General features: G+C 43.8%; 1 protein-coding gene across 4 annotated transcripts; it reads right to left on the bottom strand.

The window, feature by feature from the left end:
* Positions 1–2,316: 2,316 nt before the first annotated feature.
* CCNA1 (cyclin A1) lies at positions 2,317–11,843 on the bottom strand. 4 transcript variants are annotated; one of them, XM_060129005.1, is made up of 9 exons: positions 11,754–11,843; positions 10,763–10,948; positions 7,648–7,894; positions 7,337–7,461; positions 6,442–6,665; positions 4,917–5,121; positions 3,842–3,955; positions 2,812–2,945; positions 2,317–2,504 (listed from the first exon to the last, which is right to left on the bottom strand). In XM_060129005.1, exons 2-9 carry the CDS (start codon positions 10,925–10,927, stop codon positions 2,453–2,455), a joined length of 1,266 nt encoding a protein of 421 aa, XP_059984988.1. In that variant the 5' UTR covers positions 10,928–10,948; positions 11,754–11,843; the 3' UTR covers positions 2,317–2,452. The 4 variants fall into 4 exon arrangements, with proteins under 4 accessions (XP_059984988.1, XP_059984987.1, XP_059984989.1 ...); XM_060129004.1 differs by lacking the exon at positions 11,754–11,843 and adding an exon at positions 11,437–11,600; XM_060129006.1 differs by lacking the exon at positions 11,754–11,843 and adding an exon at positions 11,205–11,216.
* Between the last annotated feature and the right edge of the window lie 397 nt (positions 11,844–12,240).

Genomic DNA, 12,240 nt, shown 5'->3' with positions numbered 1-12,240 from the left:
CTGGAGGAGGAAGGGAGAGCCTCCCGATCACGATGCTGGTCCGACGCCTGTGAAGGAGAGAAGGGAGAAAGGAGGGCTGCATATGAAGAGACCCTGACTATGGTACGGTGCTAAGAAAGTGTTCAGAAGGGTGTTTAGGAGACCTCTCTTGTGAATCCTCTAAGGCAGATGGAGGACTATGTAAAGACAGCAGAGCCCTGGATGTGCCTCTCAAAACAGCCACTGTGTTCCCCATTCTCATCTAAGACATGCCTTTTGTTTCAAGACCCTAATGACAGTTTTCCTGTATCATCTGGTTTCTTATACTGAAATGAATGTAAGAATTATGAAGAGAGTGAACTTTGTACAATACGTGGATACCATATACTCTTACCTCCAATTGCGATTTTTTCCTTTTAAACTCATTTTATCCAAATGTACTTTGAAAAGCTTTATGCTTCCCAGCAATATCACTTTAGATTTGATTAACTTGAGGGCTAGTGATTGCCTATAAAAGGTATAATCCATTCATTCATTCAACAAAATATTATTGAATCTCTAGGATGAAGCCAGATGCTAGGAGGACAGGGATGAAATGTGTGCTCTAGGAGGGGAGACAAGACAAGTAGAAGCCAGTTATCATGAGAGACATTTACCCTGAGGCTGATGGGGTTGTGAGGCCAAAGGCTAGATCTAAAGAATCACCTCGGAGGTTGCCAAGCAGTAAAGGGAAGTGGGAAATGTTTAGAGAGAGAGATCAGCGTGTGGGAGGGAGTAAAGGAAGGGGGAACAAGGCGATCAGGGAACTAGAAGGGACTCGGCACGGTTAACTAAAGCAGAAGCTGTTAGATCGGAGTGGGCAGGGTCTGGCTCATTCAAGAGCCTGCATGCCCCCTATCTTATCCCGGTGGTGATGCGGAATTGAAGAATTCGACGCAGGAAAGAGATGCCATCAACTTCATTTCAGAAAACCCTGGAAACAGGGAAAAGGAAACTGAAGAGCCATCAGGAGGTTGCTACAGTGAGGGGTGCATATGAGAAATGACGGGAACGAAGCCAAGGCAGTGACAGCCGGAGCACGAGGACAGAGATGGATTCAGGCATCGGGAAAATAACCCCTATTACGTTTTCTTTCTGTGAGACATTCTACTTTGACGTATCATCTCAACGTTATGCATCTTTCCCAGCCCTTCTCTAGCCCTAAATGTCAGAACTGCCACATCAAATTGTCCACTCCAAACAGATACGTCAATCTTCCCACTTCCCTGGCTCTTGCTTTCAGTGCTCGCCGGGGAGGAAAAGAGAGGAAAAATAAGGCTGAAATGAGATGCTATGCCATTATTTTAAAGGCCTAAATCCACATCACCCCTTTCTGTGAAGCAGAACACACACCGCCAGAAGGCCAGTGTGCCTCCAGGGCCTACTGATCCAGGGCTACTAATCTGGAGATTAACAAAATTTCTATTCAATCCCCAGTAAGCACCACTCTCCCTCAAGGCCAAGTCTATTCTTGATTTGCCTACCAATCTTTAAAAGAAAGTTCAAACAGTGTGTTTTTGCTTCAGTTTTCCTTATCTTGTGTACTATGTAAGTGCTGCTGAAAGGAGCCATATATGAATATGTAGTGAGTTGAACTGTAGGATCCTGAATGATTTGAGTTTGAGCTGCATTTAGCGTGGATATCTCCCAAGGGATGAATATGAGAGATTAGCTTAATTATTCTGAGGTCCCATCCTCTGGTAAAATTTTCTTTTTCTACCTCTCTGAGCATCTTCTAGGGCTAAAATATATGCTTGATGAGTGACTAAATCAAAACTGGACGTTGACATAATGGTATCCCTTTACAAAGTAAGCATCATTTCCCTGACTTAGAATTAAATGTAAATTACCTCTCAGAGTTACCCGACCAATTCAGTCCTCAACCCACTGTCTTTACTGCCTAGGGTCCAATAGAGAAACTAGAATAGACCGTGCTTGTTTACATCCCTTCACTAATCTGTTTAGGCTTGGAGTTCATCCCTTGCCAACTTATGGAGACCTACATGAGGAGTAAAAAGACAGGAAGGAAAGAGTCTCCGAGTAGCTATTTACCACACATGAAAGTCTCTGGATTCCTCAGAACACTTCATCCTAATAGCATGCCAGATTTATAAAACCAACACAGAAGCGTTCTTGAAATAAAGATGACATTTGTAATACTCTCAACTAAAATTCCAGGCAGGTGTGTCAGCCATGGAAATCAGTAAATAAGCCTAACACGTGGTCAGAAGGCAAGTTGTTTATTCTTTAGGAAGTTTAGACTATATTACAAGCTACCAATGTCTAAGAGAACCCCAATACATTTACATTCTAAAAAATATGTCATCTATATCATAGCAACACTAGTTTGACCCAACCTGCAGAAACCTATAAAAATCAAGACCAATTCTGTTGATCTGGAGATTAAGTTCTGAAAGCGCTTCGGTTCTGAAACTTATCGCAGAGGAAGGACTGCGGGTGGTTCCACGAGAGACACGTGCATGTACCTGAAATAAGACCCAAAGCAAGTTCAGCACAAGCCAAGGACTTTGGTTTCATAAAATCTCATGTGGGCCACAGAAAACTTTCTAGTAGTTTTAACAGAAAGGAAGGAGCTGGCTGACTAGATGTACTACAATGCTGACAAGTTATAAATCTAGGCCCCTCCAAACTGATTTTCTTGATTTGACATGAAACCTTACTCTTCCATCCTCGCACCAGATATGCAATTTGTTGTGTTTTTAATTCTGAAATTACTATCACTCGTTAAAGCTTTAAATAGTGAGCCCAGGTAAGAGAATCTCAGGAGCTTACTTTGAAGCCTTGTACTTCTCCCTAATTGCTTGCTGAGGTCGGTGGGGAATACCCAGGCACACTTTATGTAGCTCACTCAGGCAAGGCACAATTTCACTTAATGAATAGCCTGTAAACGTAGCAAGGGTTTCTGGCTAATCAAAACAAAAGACAAAAGAAGAAAATTGCATCATACAGCTTTATAAGATATCAGAAATCTGAAGATAAAACGGTGAAATAAAGGAGATTAATCACTTAGTGAGTATCCATGTTCATCTCAAAAGAAACTGTAATCCTTCCTCAGAGTCTTTAGAAATAAGATATTAGGAAAAACAGAATTCTAAATTTGCTCACATTGTACAATTATAATGCTCAATTTGGGGACAGTTTATTCTCTCATGAGCAGGATTTTTTACTGGCCTCTAAAGGGCCTCGACTTACCTGTACACTCTATTTAAATAGCATATGAATGAGTCTTAGCCCAATTCAGAATAAAAACTAAGAATTCTAGAAAAATAAAAGTAGATGCCCCACTCTTGTAGCACAAAGTGAGCCTTCAGAACCAAATCTAAGGGGCCCATCTCTAATCTTGCCAACCGTCACAAGCCAAGAAGCAATGCTAACTGCCCTGTTCCTTTGAAAGCCTGATACAACCTCTGACCATCCTAACTGGACCCAGGTTATTTTACACAGAGGGGAAAAGTCAACATCTTTTGCCTTGAAGTGGTCAATGCTTATACTACAACAGCCCTCCTTGCATAAAGGTGGGTGTTGAGGTTTCCAGACCTGCTTCCATTCAATGAGCTTGCCACCACCATCCCCTTGACTTCCTGCAACCTCTGCTCCCCAGTGAGCTAAGCCACTGAGTCCAAGCCATGAAGACTGACCTGCAGTACTCAGCGGCACGTTGTAGTCTGCTGGCAAGGCAACCAGTTCCTTATTAAACTAACTCTCCTTCACAAGAGGCCAGCCCATTCTAAGCCTTCAGGGTTACTGAGCAGACTTTAGATAGGCCTTGAGGTTCATCTAGAAAGAAGCAACAAGCACTTACCCAGAAGTACCTGTTCACAGTATAGTTTGCCAGGCAGTAAGCAGCTGCAGCGATCAGTGAAGGAAGGTATTTCAAGAACGGGTCAGCTTCAAGGAGACTCAGTTCTGCTACATACTAAGCACAAGAGAGAAAATCTCATTGGAATTAGGAATTTGACTAAGGTTACAAGCAAACCTAGAAATGTCAAGGGGACAAACTGTGTCATCTTTGTTCAGTGTGCATCTAGTGATGAGCGCAGAAATAGATGCTCAAAATTATTCACTGGGTTAGTAATTGCTATGCCTGTCCATAACCAGAATAACATTTACGTTGTAATGAATTTCAAGTAAATTTCAAAACGGATAGGCAAGTATTTGGCCTAACCATACAGTATACGTGATGGGTTACTTATACTATAGTAGTGCAGGTTTATGCTGGTCAAGTAGCATTGCTCTGGCCACTGGAGCAGACTAGAGCCTTCAGCCAAAGGCAAAAATATGTCCATGTTAAAGCTATTAATTTATCAGGCAAATACATGCAGTTCATAGGCTAGAACAGTACCAGTGGGAACTTATCAAATTAAAAGAAACATATTGGGAAATTTATAGAGACATCCTTATTACTCTTTGCATGGCATATAAATACCAGATATATTAGATCATTATGGATGGAAACCAAGTTTTCCAAACCAATACTTTAGTGCCTTCAACTAAAGTTTAGAACTCCAAATGACCAAATAGTGCTTCATTACTTAACAAGTTAGGATTACATTAGAGCCAAATAGAGCCATATTTATCTTGTTCCCATTCTGTAAACCTAAGAGGTATTGCTTGTATGTGGTCTGTATATAACAAGAGAACAGTTTCCAAGCTTAAATTTTTTCTAAGACCTGGGTGATTAGACAACCCGTGTCTGCCAAACACGATTAATAGCAATGTCTCGTAAGCAAAAGTCATGTTCTTAGAATTAGTTCTCTTCCAGTTGCCAAAAAGCTTTTCTGGGCCCAAGGCAAAGAACTGAAAAGGAAGGAAGAACTGAAGGAGGCTGCTTTTTTTATCCATTTGGCACTGAAGTTCTTGGAAGTCATGTGGCCTACCTTGGCCAGGTTCTCAGTCCTGACACACACCCCTTGCCTCCTTAAGTACTGAAGGAGAAACTGGTTGGTGGTTGGCACTGTCAGGTCAAAAGCCAGGACCTTCAGGAGCAGGTGTTCCATTCTCAGCAGTTGTTGTTTTGTGTAGGTATCATCAGTTATAAAGACAAACTCATCTATTCCAGGTGGATATATTTCTTCATATTTCCTACAAAAGGGAAAGAGTTTGGGGAAGTAAAGCTTCGACCCTGTGCTCTCCCTCTTGTGCTGTCACAACCATGCCTGTCACATGGCCCTTGCAGACTTAAATATCACTTACAAATCACGAAATGGTACAGGTGTGAAAAGAGGAGGAGCTTGTTTCCAGAACAAGAACATGAGTATGACAAGGATATGTCGTACTTACTGCTACGAGATAGTAAAGAAACAATTTCCAACTGGGAGTTTTAGGTTTTGGCTTCTGGTATGCTGAAAGATTCTGAATGACAGACATGTGGGTGAATTCCTCTTAATTCTATAGGCTTCAAATCATCTTTTGTTTTTGTTTTTGCGGTACGTGGGCCTCTCACTGTTGTGGCCTCTCCCGTTGCAGAGCACAGGCTCTGGACGCGCAGGCTCAGCAGCCATGGCTCACGGGCCCAGCCGCTCCGCGGCATGTGGGATCTTCCCGGACTGGGGCACAAACCCATGTCCCCTGCATCAGCAGGCGGACTCTCAACCACTGCACCACCAGGGAAGCCCCAAATCATCTTTTGGAAAAGAATGTTATGTTGAACACAATGGTAGGAAAAAACTCCTTTGGTCTTAGATTTTTTTGAAAGATCATGTTCAGTTTTCTCTATTGAATTAGCAAAAGATGCTATGTATCCAAGAGATAGATAATGATACAATTTCACAGTTATCGATTCTTTGGTTTTGTTTCTCCTTTCTGTAGGGAAATGTTTGCAATATTTTAGGCATTAATAAGTATTATGTCTGAGACCAGAAGAATAGAAAGGAAACTACCATTCACTAGCAGATCACTTATTTAAAAGAATATTAGCCACAACCTAGCCCTTTTCTACACAATTAGATATTGTTATGAATGATTGATAGTAACAGGGACCAGCTAAAATAGCTTATTCACTATAACCAAATAAACTGTGTTATTATGAGTCACTTGCTAGATCATGAAGAGAAGACTTTTATGTAACCAAAATCTCTTATAATAGGACATTTACTCATACTAGAATACAGCCAAAAGACTACACCACAAAATAGTTAAATTGGATCCTGAATTTGAGCTGATGGCTGCCTTAGTCATGATATTGAACTTCTTGTTAAGAGGATCTTAAACATCCAAATGGAAAAGTGAACATATGGTAAGACTCAGATTCTCAGTAAACACTGTAAAAATGATGACATTCTATCAAAGGAGGCATGAATAAGTTTTACTTATCGAGCACTGCATTCCTCCAATAAATGGGAACGGAAATCAAGTGTTTTGACAGGCTGAAGTTTCACATTATTTGAGCTGAAGAACACTTACGAAGCCAGGAGAAGAGCTGCTGTTCCTACAAGCTGCAGTTTCCCTCTCAGAACAGACATGCAGGAAAGAAACCTGTCCAGGAAGTTGACGGCCAGGTAGAGAGTCTCTGCCCGAAGCTTATATTCTTCTCCCACCTCAACCAGCCAGTCCACCAGAATTGTTCGCATGCCTTCTGTGATGTCTGGTTGTTTCCTCATGTAGTGCACTTTGGGCATGTGTCTTATCTGTTTGGGGAAAGAGTTTTGATATTCAAATAGTTGCTATGTTAGAAAGATTACACCACAGAACAGTTGCTATTTTAAAAAATCTCATGAGCAAAGGTTAGCAGGAAACTCAGTCAAGAGCCAGATAAATCTTTACCATGATATGGAAGAAAGTGAGAAATTCTGGTTCTGTAATGCAATTAGTTAACAGATGACTTAAAGGAGGGGAAAAATGGCAATAATCATTATCCCCAAGAGTGAAATACTTAACATACAAACCCTTTTTTTTTTTTTTTTTTTTGGCGGTACGCGGGCCTCTCACTGCTGTGGCCTCTCCTGTTGCAGAGCACAGGCTCCGAACGCGCAGGCTCAGCGGCCATGGCTCACGGGCCCAGCCTCTCAGTGGCATGTGGGATCTTCCCAGACCGGGGCACGAACCCGCGTCCCCTGCATCGGCAGGCGGACTCTCAACCACTGCGCCACCAGGGAAGCCCCATACAAACCCTTTGAGTCAAAGAGAAATAGTCCAAATAACTGCTACTCACCTCACAACTATTATTTTTCATAAATGTTCTCATGTTTAGATGTCACAAGAATGCCATTCACTAATGGTTATGGCCAAGAGTGTATAACTATCTTAATATGAAGTGCTTGGGGTGCTGGCAATTGAAGGAGAAGTTGGGAAAACTCACTTCAGCTTCTCTAAGGTACTGATGAATTTCTTCAGCATATTCAGTCACATTTATCACATCTGTACCAAAATCTGATGCATCTTCAGACTGGGAGTAGAGAGATGAATCTACCAGCATAGGGGAAACTGCAGGGGGTTCAACAGTATCAGGTAAGAACATTTAATTTAAAAACTAGTTCCATCCACTAACCCTCTACAGGCAGTTGTGAAAATAGTTACTACTCAGGGTGTTCTCTTGCTAGTTATATGCTACTAAATGCTGCAGATGATTACAAAGACAGGGTACCATCAGCCACAGATGAGTCCCATTACCTGTGTTAAAATCCAGCAGGAAGTGAAGGTCTGACTTGAGTGTTCTGGTGTCTACTTCATAGGCATCCTCAAATGCCATCCCCTCTCGCCCTGTGCAGCTGTCTCTGTCGCCTTGCTCAGGCTTGTCCATGTACATGTCAAATCCTTGCTTGGCTGGCCCCTGAACCCCGCTGGCAGACAGCGCTTTCTTTCCAGCTGGAGGGAAGACATTTTCTGACCCAGAGAAAAACCTGAGTGCTGTGATCCCCTAGAAAAGGGTTAAGTTTCTTGTTAGAGGCCACCCCGTAGCCCTCATAGGTGCTAAGAACCCATGTGACTCAAACCAGCAGGCTGGAAAGATGAGAGGAATCTTAAATTGAAATATCTATGTCTGCAATTGAATTTCAGAAAATGAAGCTTCCCAAGGATGACTTTGCCCTTATCTTCGTCTACATTTGACATTTGGGAAAGGAGCTACCTAAAATTTGTCATCTTCCTCATGTATTTATCAAAGGGAACTCAAGATTATAGAAAAAAAAGAAAAACTATAGCTCTCCTCCAAAGTGAACTAGGTACCATATGTGGATGGAAAATTGTAAATCAGTTTTTGTGCTTGTAGCATGACAGGCTTTTATACCAACCCAGCAAGGTTCTTGACACATAGTTACTGAGTTCCTATTGTCCTCCTTAAATAGTTAACTTTTAGTCAACAGGCTCCTGTAAAGGTCCCATTTAAACCTAGTTACTTAGAAACATGATGATTTTAGAAATGCATACTATGCATAAATTCTCCTATAAGATGTAGAACCTTATTATATGACATAATGAGAATAATACATGAGGTTCTGGACATTTTTTAAATACAGCCAATAGTATTTTCTCAGCAAATTAGATGTGGGGTGGAAGAAAAAGAAGGGTCAAGGATGACAAAGGTTTTGGGGTTGAATTACAGGAAGGATGGATATTCCATTTACTGAGATGAGGAAGACTCTGGGAAGAGCAGTCTGGGGCCAGTGTTGGTGTTTGGTTTCGCCTAAGTTTGAGATGCCTACTGCATGATCCAAATGGAAACATCAAGTAGGCAGCTCACCATGTGAGCCTGCAACATAGCTGAGAGGTCCAGACTGGAGATAGAAGAAGGAGTCATCAACAGATAGATGGTATTTAATGCCAGGAGACTTGAAGAGATTGCTAAGGGAGTGCGTGCAGATTGAGATCAAATACTAAGCCCTGGCACACTCTAGCTTTTAGATATTGGATGAGGAAGAACCAAGATATTGAGGAGGTGTGGCCAGTGAGCTAGGTGGGAAACCAGGAGAAAGCTGTGTTTTCCAGGCTGAGAGAGAAGAAACTATTTCAAGGAATAAAGAGTGATCAATAGTGTCAAATGCCGCCAATCAGTCAAGTAAGGAAAGGATTAAGAATTGAGTCAAAGACAACAAGAGAAGAATTTGAGACAGAGTATTCATTCAACAAACACTTGCATGCTACCCTGTCCAGGCACTATTCTAAACACTGGAAATACAGCACAAAACCTGATGTGCAAAATCCTCATCCTGATGGAGTTTACAGTAGGCAAACTCTCAAGAGTTTGTCGTGAATGGGACAGTTGCTGCCAAGAGCTTTGTAGCTGAAAGGTTTTTAAGACTGAAAAAAAAAAATCACAATATATTTGCATGCTTCTGGGTTTGACCCAGTAGAGAAAAGAAAACTGAGAAAGAAGAGCTGATGGAATGATATCCTTGAAGAGGCAAGAGGGCATCAGGTGTGCTGCACACATGGGGGTTCACCTTACATGAGAGCAGGGACACATGGGTCACGAAGCAGGAGGGGGATGGCAGAGTATATGATACATGGGAGCATGTGGAAATTCTCTTCTGGGTGCATCTATATTTCTAGGAAAATAGGATATAAAGTTATTAGCTGAGAGGAAGGATGGAGATAGAGGCTTTGGAGGATAGAGAGAAGGGAAAGTATAAGACGGTTTCTAGAAGAAGGTTTTAGAGGAATAGAACCGGGAAATGTAGAGGTAGTGCCTGGCAACATAGAGGTTAGCTAACGGTTATGAATTTAAAGTGAGCATAGGAGTAACTACCAATTCATGAGAGGTTTTAGACTTCAAGTTTAAAGAAGTAAACATCGCTAAGCAAATTAAGTTTGTTAAAACCACCTTTACTCAGTTTTTTCCAAAGCTTGTAACAGATTACTTTGGGTAATTTTCTCCCATAACTAGATGCCACCAAAACACAGATGCCTTGAACAGTCAGTAGATGAGTCAGTAGATGAGGCTTCTGACCTGGCCTCCATCATGGCTTTTTTTGGGGGGTGGGGGGTTCTTAAACCTCTCAAATTTTCTCACCTATACAATGGAAAGAATACCTGCCCACCTATTCCACTGTACTATTGCCAACTTCATTCCACTATAGATGTGCAGTACAGGCTTAAGGCACAGTTATGAGAAGCTTGCTTAATAACATACTTGAGGAATATTTTTTTTAATTTCAAAATTCATTCTTAAGGATCCAAACTCCTCATTCGCATTTTAAGTGTCTGAATTTGTTTACAGTCTGTTAAGGGAGGTACCTTTGATCAGTTAAGCACAAGCAACTGATATCAGATGGCCCATGATCCGTTTGCCTAACTGTCCTTTGTCCCGAGGAGAAGCCGACTTTTGACGCATGCATTTGGAGGTAATCTAGTATAGCTGATCCAATCCTGATTCTAACACCATCACCAATGAGCTTAACAAAGGTTATCCAGGATGCTTCAGGCACAGCCTAGATCAATCTGAATACCACTCCAATCTGGAAGATCCCCAGTTCCGTAGTTTATTTTGGGGCATTCACATTTCCTTTTAGCCCAGAACTTAACTGACTTTACACATACTTGACCTAAACAGTACGTGTTATTTCCTTGATATTGGCAAAATAAGAAAGAAAATTATTCATGTTTCTAGCTGGAAAAGGGACCTGACAATGTGATCTTTAAAAAAAAAAAAAATGTCCCTATAGTCCAGATTCCATGGTTGAATACTCAAGAAGAGTTTGGAGGTAAAATTTCAAGAGAAACCCACCTCCCACCAAGACATGAGAGCCCTTCTCAGCGAGCAGCCTTCCCGGCTCTTCTCAGGCATTACCTGGCCACAGGTCCTCCTGTACTGCCCATTCTCAGTTAGCACCCCTAGTACTGTTCTTTGTGGCGGATCCTGGCCAAGCTGGGCTCTGGTTATCATCTGACAGGCATCAGGACCTCGGGACACTGGAGCCAGCACTACTCCACTCTTGGAGCTGCTGAGATGCATAGCCTCAGTCTCCACAGGCTACTGCTAGCAAGGAAGGAGAAACAGACAAGCTGGTTAGTCAACCTCTTCCACCAGGGGCTCCAAGGATGCAGTGAATCTCCAGAAGAGAGAGCACTGTGACAGATATCTTCCCTGCAATTATTAGGGCTGAAAGGGCCTAAGCCACCGTGCGAGCGATCAAAGCTGCTTTGAACCAAAACAGTGATTTGAATCTCTCCAGGCTTTCTTCCAAGATCTGGCTGACAGCTGGTAGGAGAGAGAGAGACGTCTGACAAACCTCCAAGCCGAGACGCTAAGCCCCACGTTAATTGGGAGTCCAAATCTACAAGCCCGTGTCTTTCCGGGCTATTATGCTTATTCGTCACCCCACCAACCCCCTGCCTGCAAACAAATGACCCAGGATACATCACTGTGGGAAAGTACGTCCCTTTCCCAAGTGATAAGCAGGGTGCTCTTCCGCGGCCCTCCTCCCACAAGTCAGAAGTCCCCAAAACCTGCTTGGAACCCACAGCGGGCCTCGCTCTTCTCCGTCTTATATCTTTATGCATCTGTCTCAAACAATTAGCAAGTGCACACGAAGACTGGGAATGAGGAGCCGCCGAAGGGGGCGGGGCGGAAGGAGACAGAGATGTTAATAGATTCCAGTCACGGAGCCAGAGTCCCAGCTTTGGTGGCCCAGCGCTCGGAGCTATTTACTTTCAACACCTCCTCCCCGCGTCTGTTAAATCGGCCAATCAGCGGAGCTCCTGGGCCTCGCGGGGCCGTTTCCATGCCAACCGCGGGGGCGTGCGCGCTCTGAGGCCGCATCGCTATGGCGTCCGCTCACCTGGCATGTTCCGGGCGGACGCAGGCGTCCCCTGGGCGTTCAGAGCCGGGTGGGGCCAACCGGCGACGGGCCCCGGCTCGTCCTACCCGGACCTGCTCGGGCGTGCTTGGGCGTGCCTGGGCGGGCGGTCGCCGTGGGTACCTGCGCCTCTTGTGGCAGATGTTTGGGAGGGAGGAAGGAGGCCCACCCCGCGATGGCCGGGGTTTGGAAGGGACTGTTTCCTTGAACCCGTTCTCCCAACAGCCGCTAACTCCTCCCGCTAACGTCTTTTCCGCGGCCCGCTCCTGAGAACCTTGGCTCGGGAGAGCGACGCAGGGCCCTCGGGGCTGCGCAGGCCACGGCGCCTTGACAGCGCCCGCCTGAGAGCGCGGCTCGCTCCCCTTCCCCGGCTCACACACCTACACCTCCTCCCAGAGAGAGGCCAAGTAGCAGCGAGTTGGCACCAGGTTTGCTCCGGGGCCTCTTAATTCGTGGTGGCGGCGTGTCC

The sequence above is a fragment of the Lagenorhynchus albirostris genome, chromosome 18, assembly GCF_949774975.1.
Source record: "Lagenorhynchus albirostris chromosome 18, mLagAlb1.1, whole genome shotgun sequence".
Lineage (NCBI taxonomy): Eukaryota > Metazoa > Chordata > Mammalia > Artiodactyla > Delphinidae > Lagenorhynchus > Lagenorhynchus albirostris.
The sequence above is the reverse complement of the archived record's forward strand: the minus strand, read 5'-3'. Positions and strand labels throughout refer to the sequence as shown.

Coding starts and splice junctions, on each gene's coding strand:
- CCNA1 (XM_060129005.1), bottom strand. CDS start 10,927: ATGCATCTCAGCAGCTCCAAGAGTGGAGTAGTGCTGGCTCCAGTGTCC. Junction 6,666..7,336: donor AGTACCTTAGAGAAGCTGAA/GTGAGTTTTCCC, acceptor TTCCCCAAACAG/ATAAGACACATGCCCAAAGT. Junction 5,122..6,441: donor GCAGCTCTTCTCCTGGCTTC/GTAAGTGTTCTT, acceptor TCCCTTTTGTAG/GAAATATGAAGAAATATATC.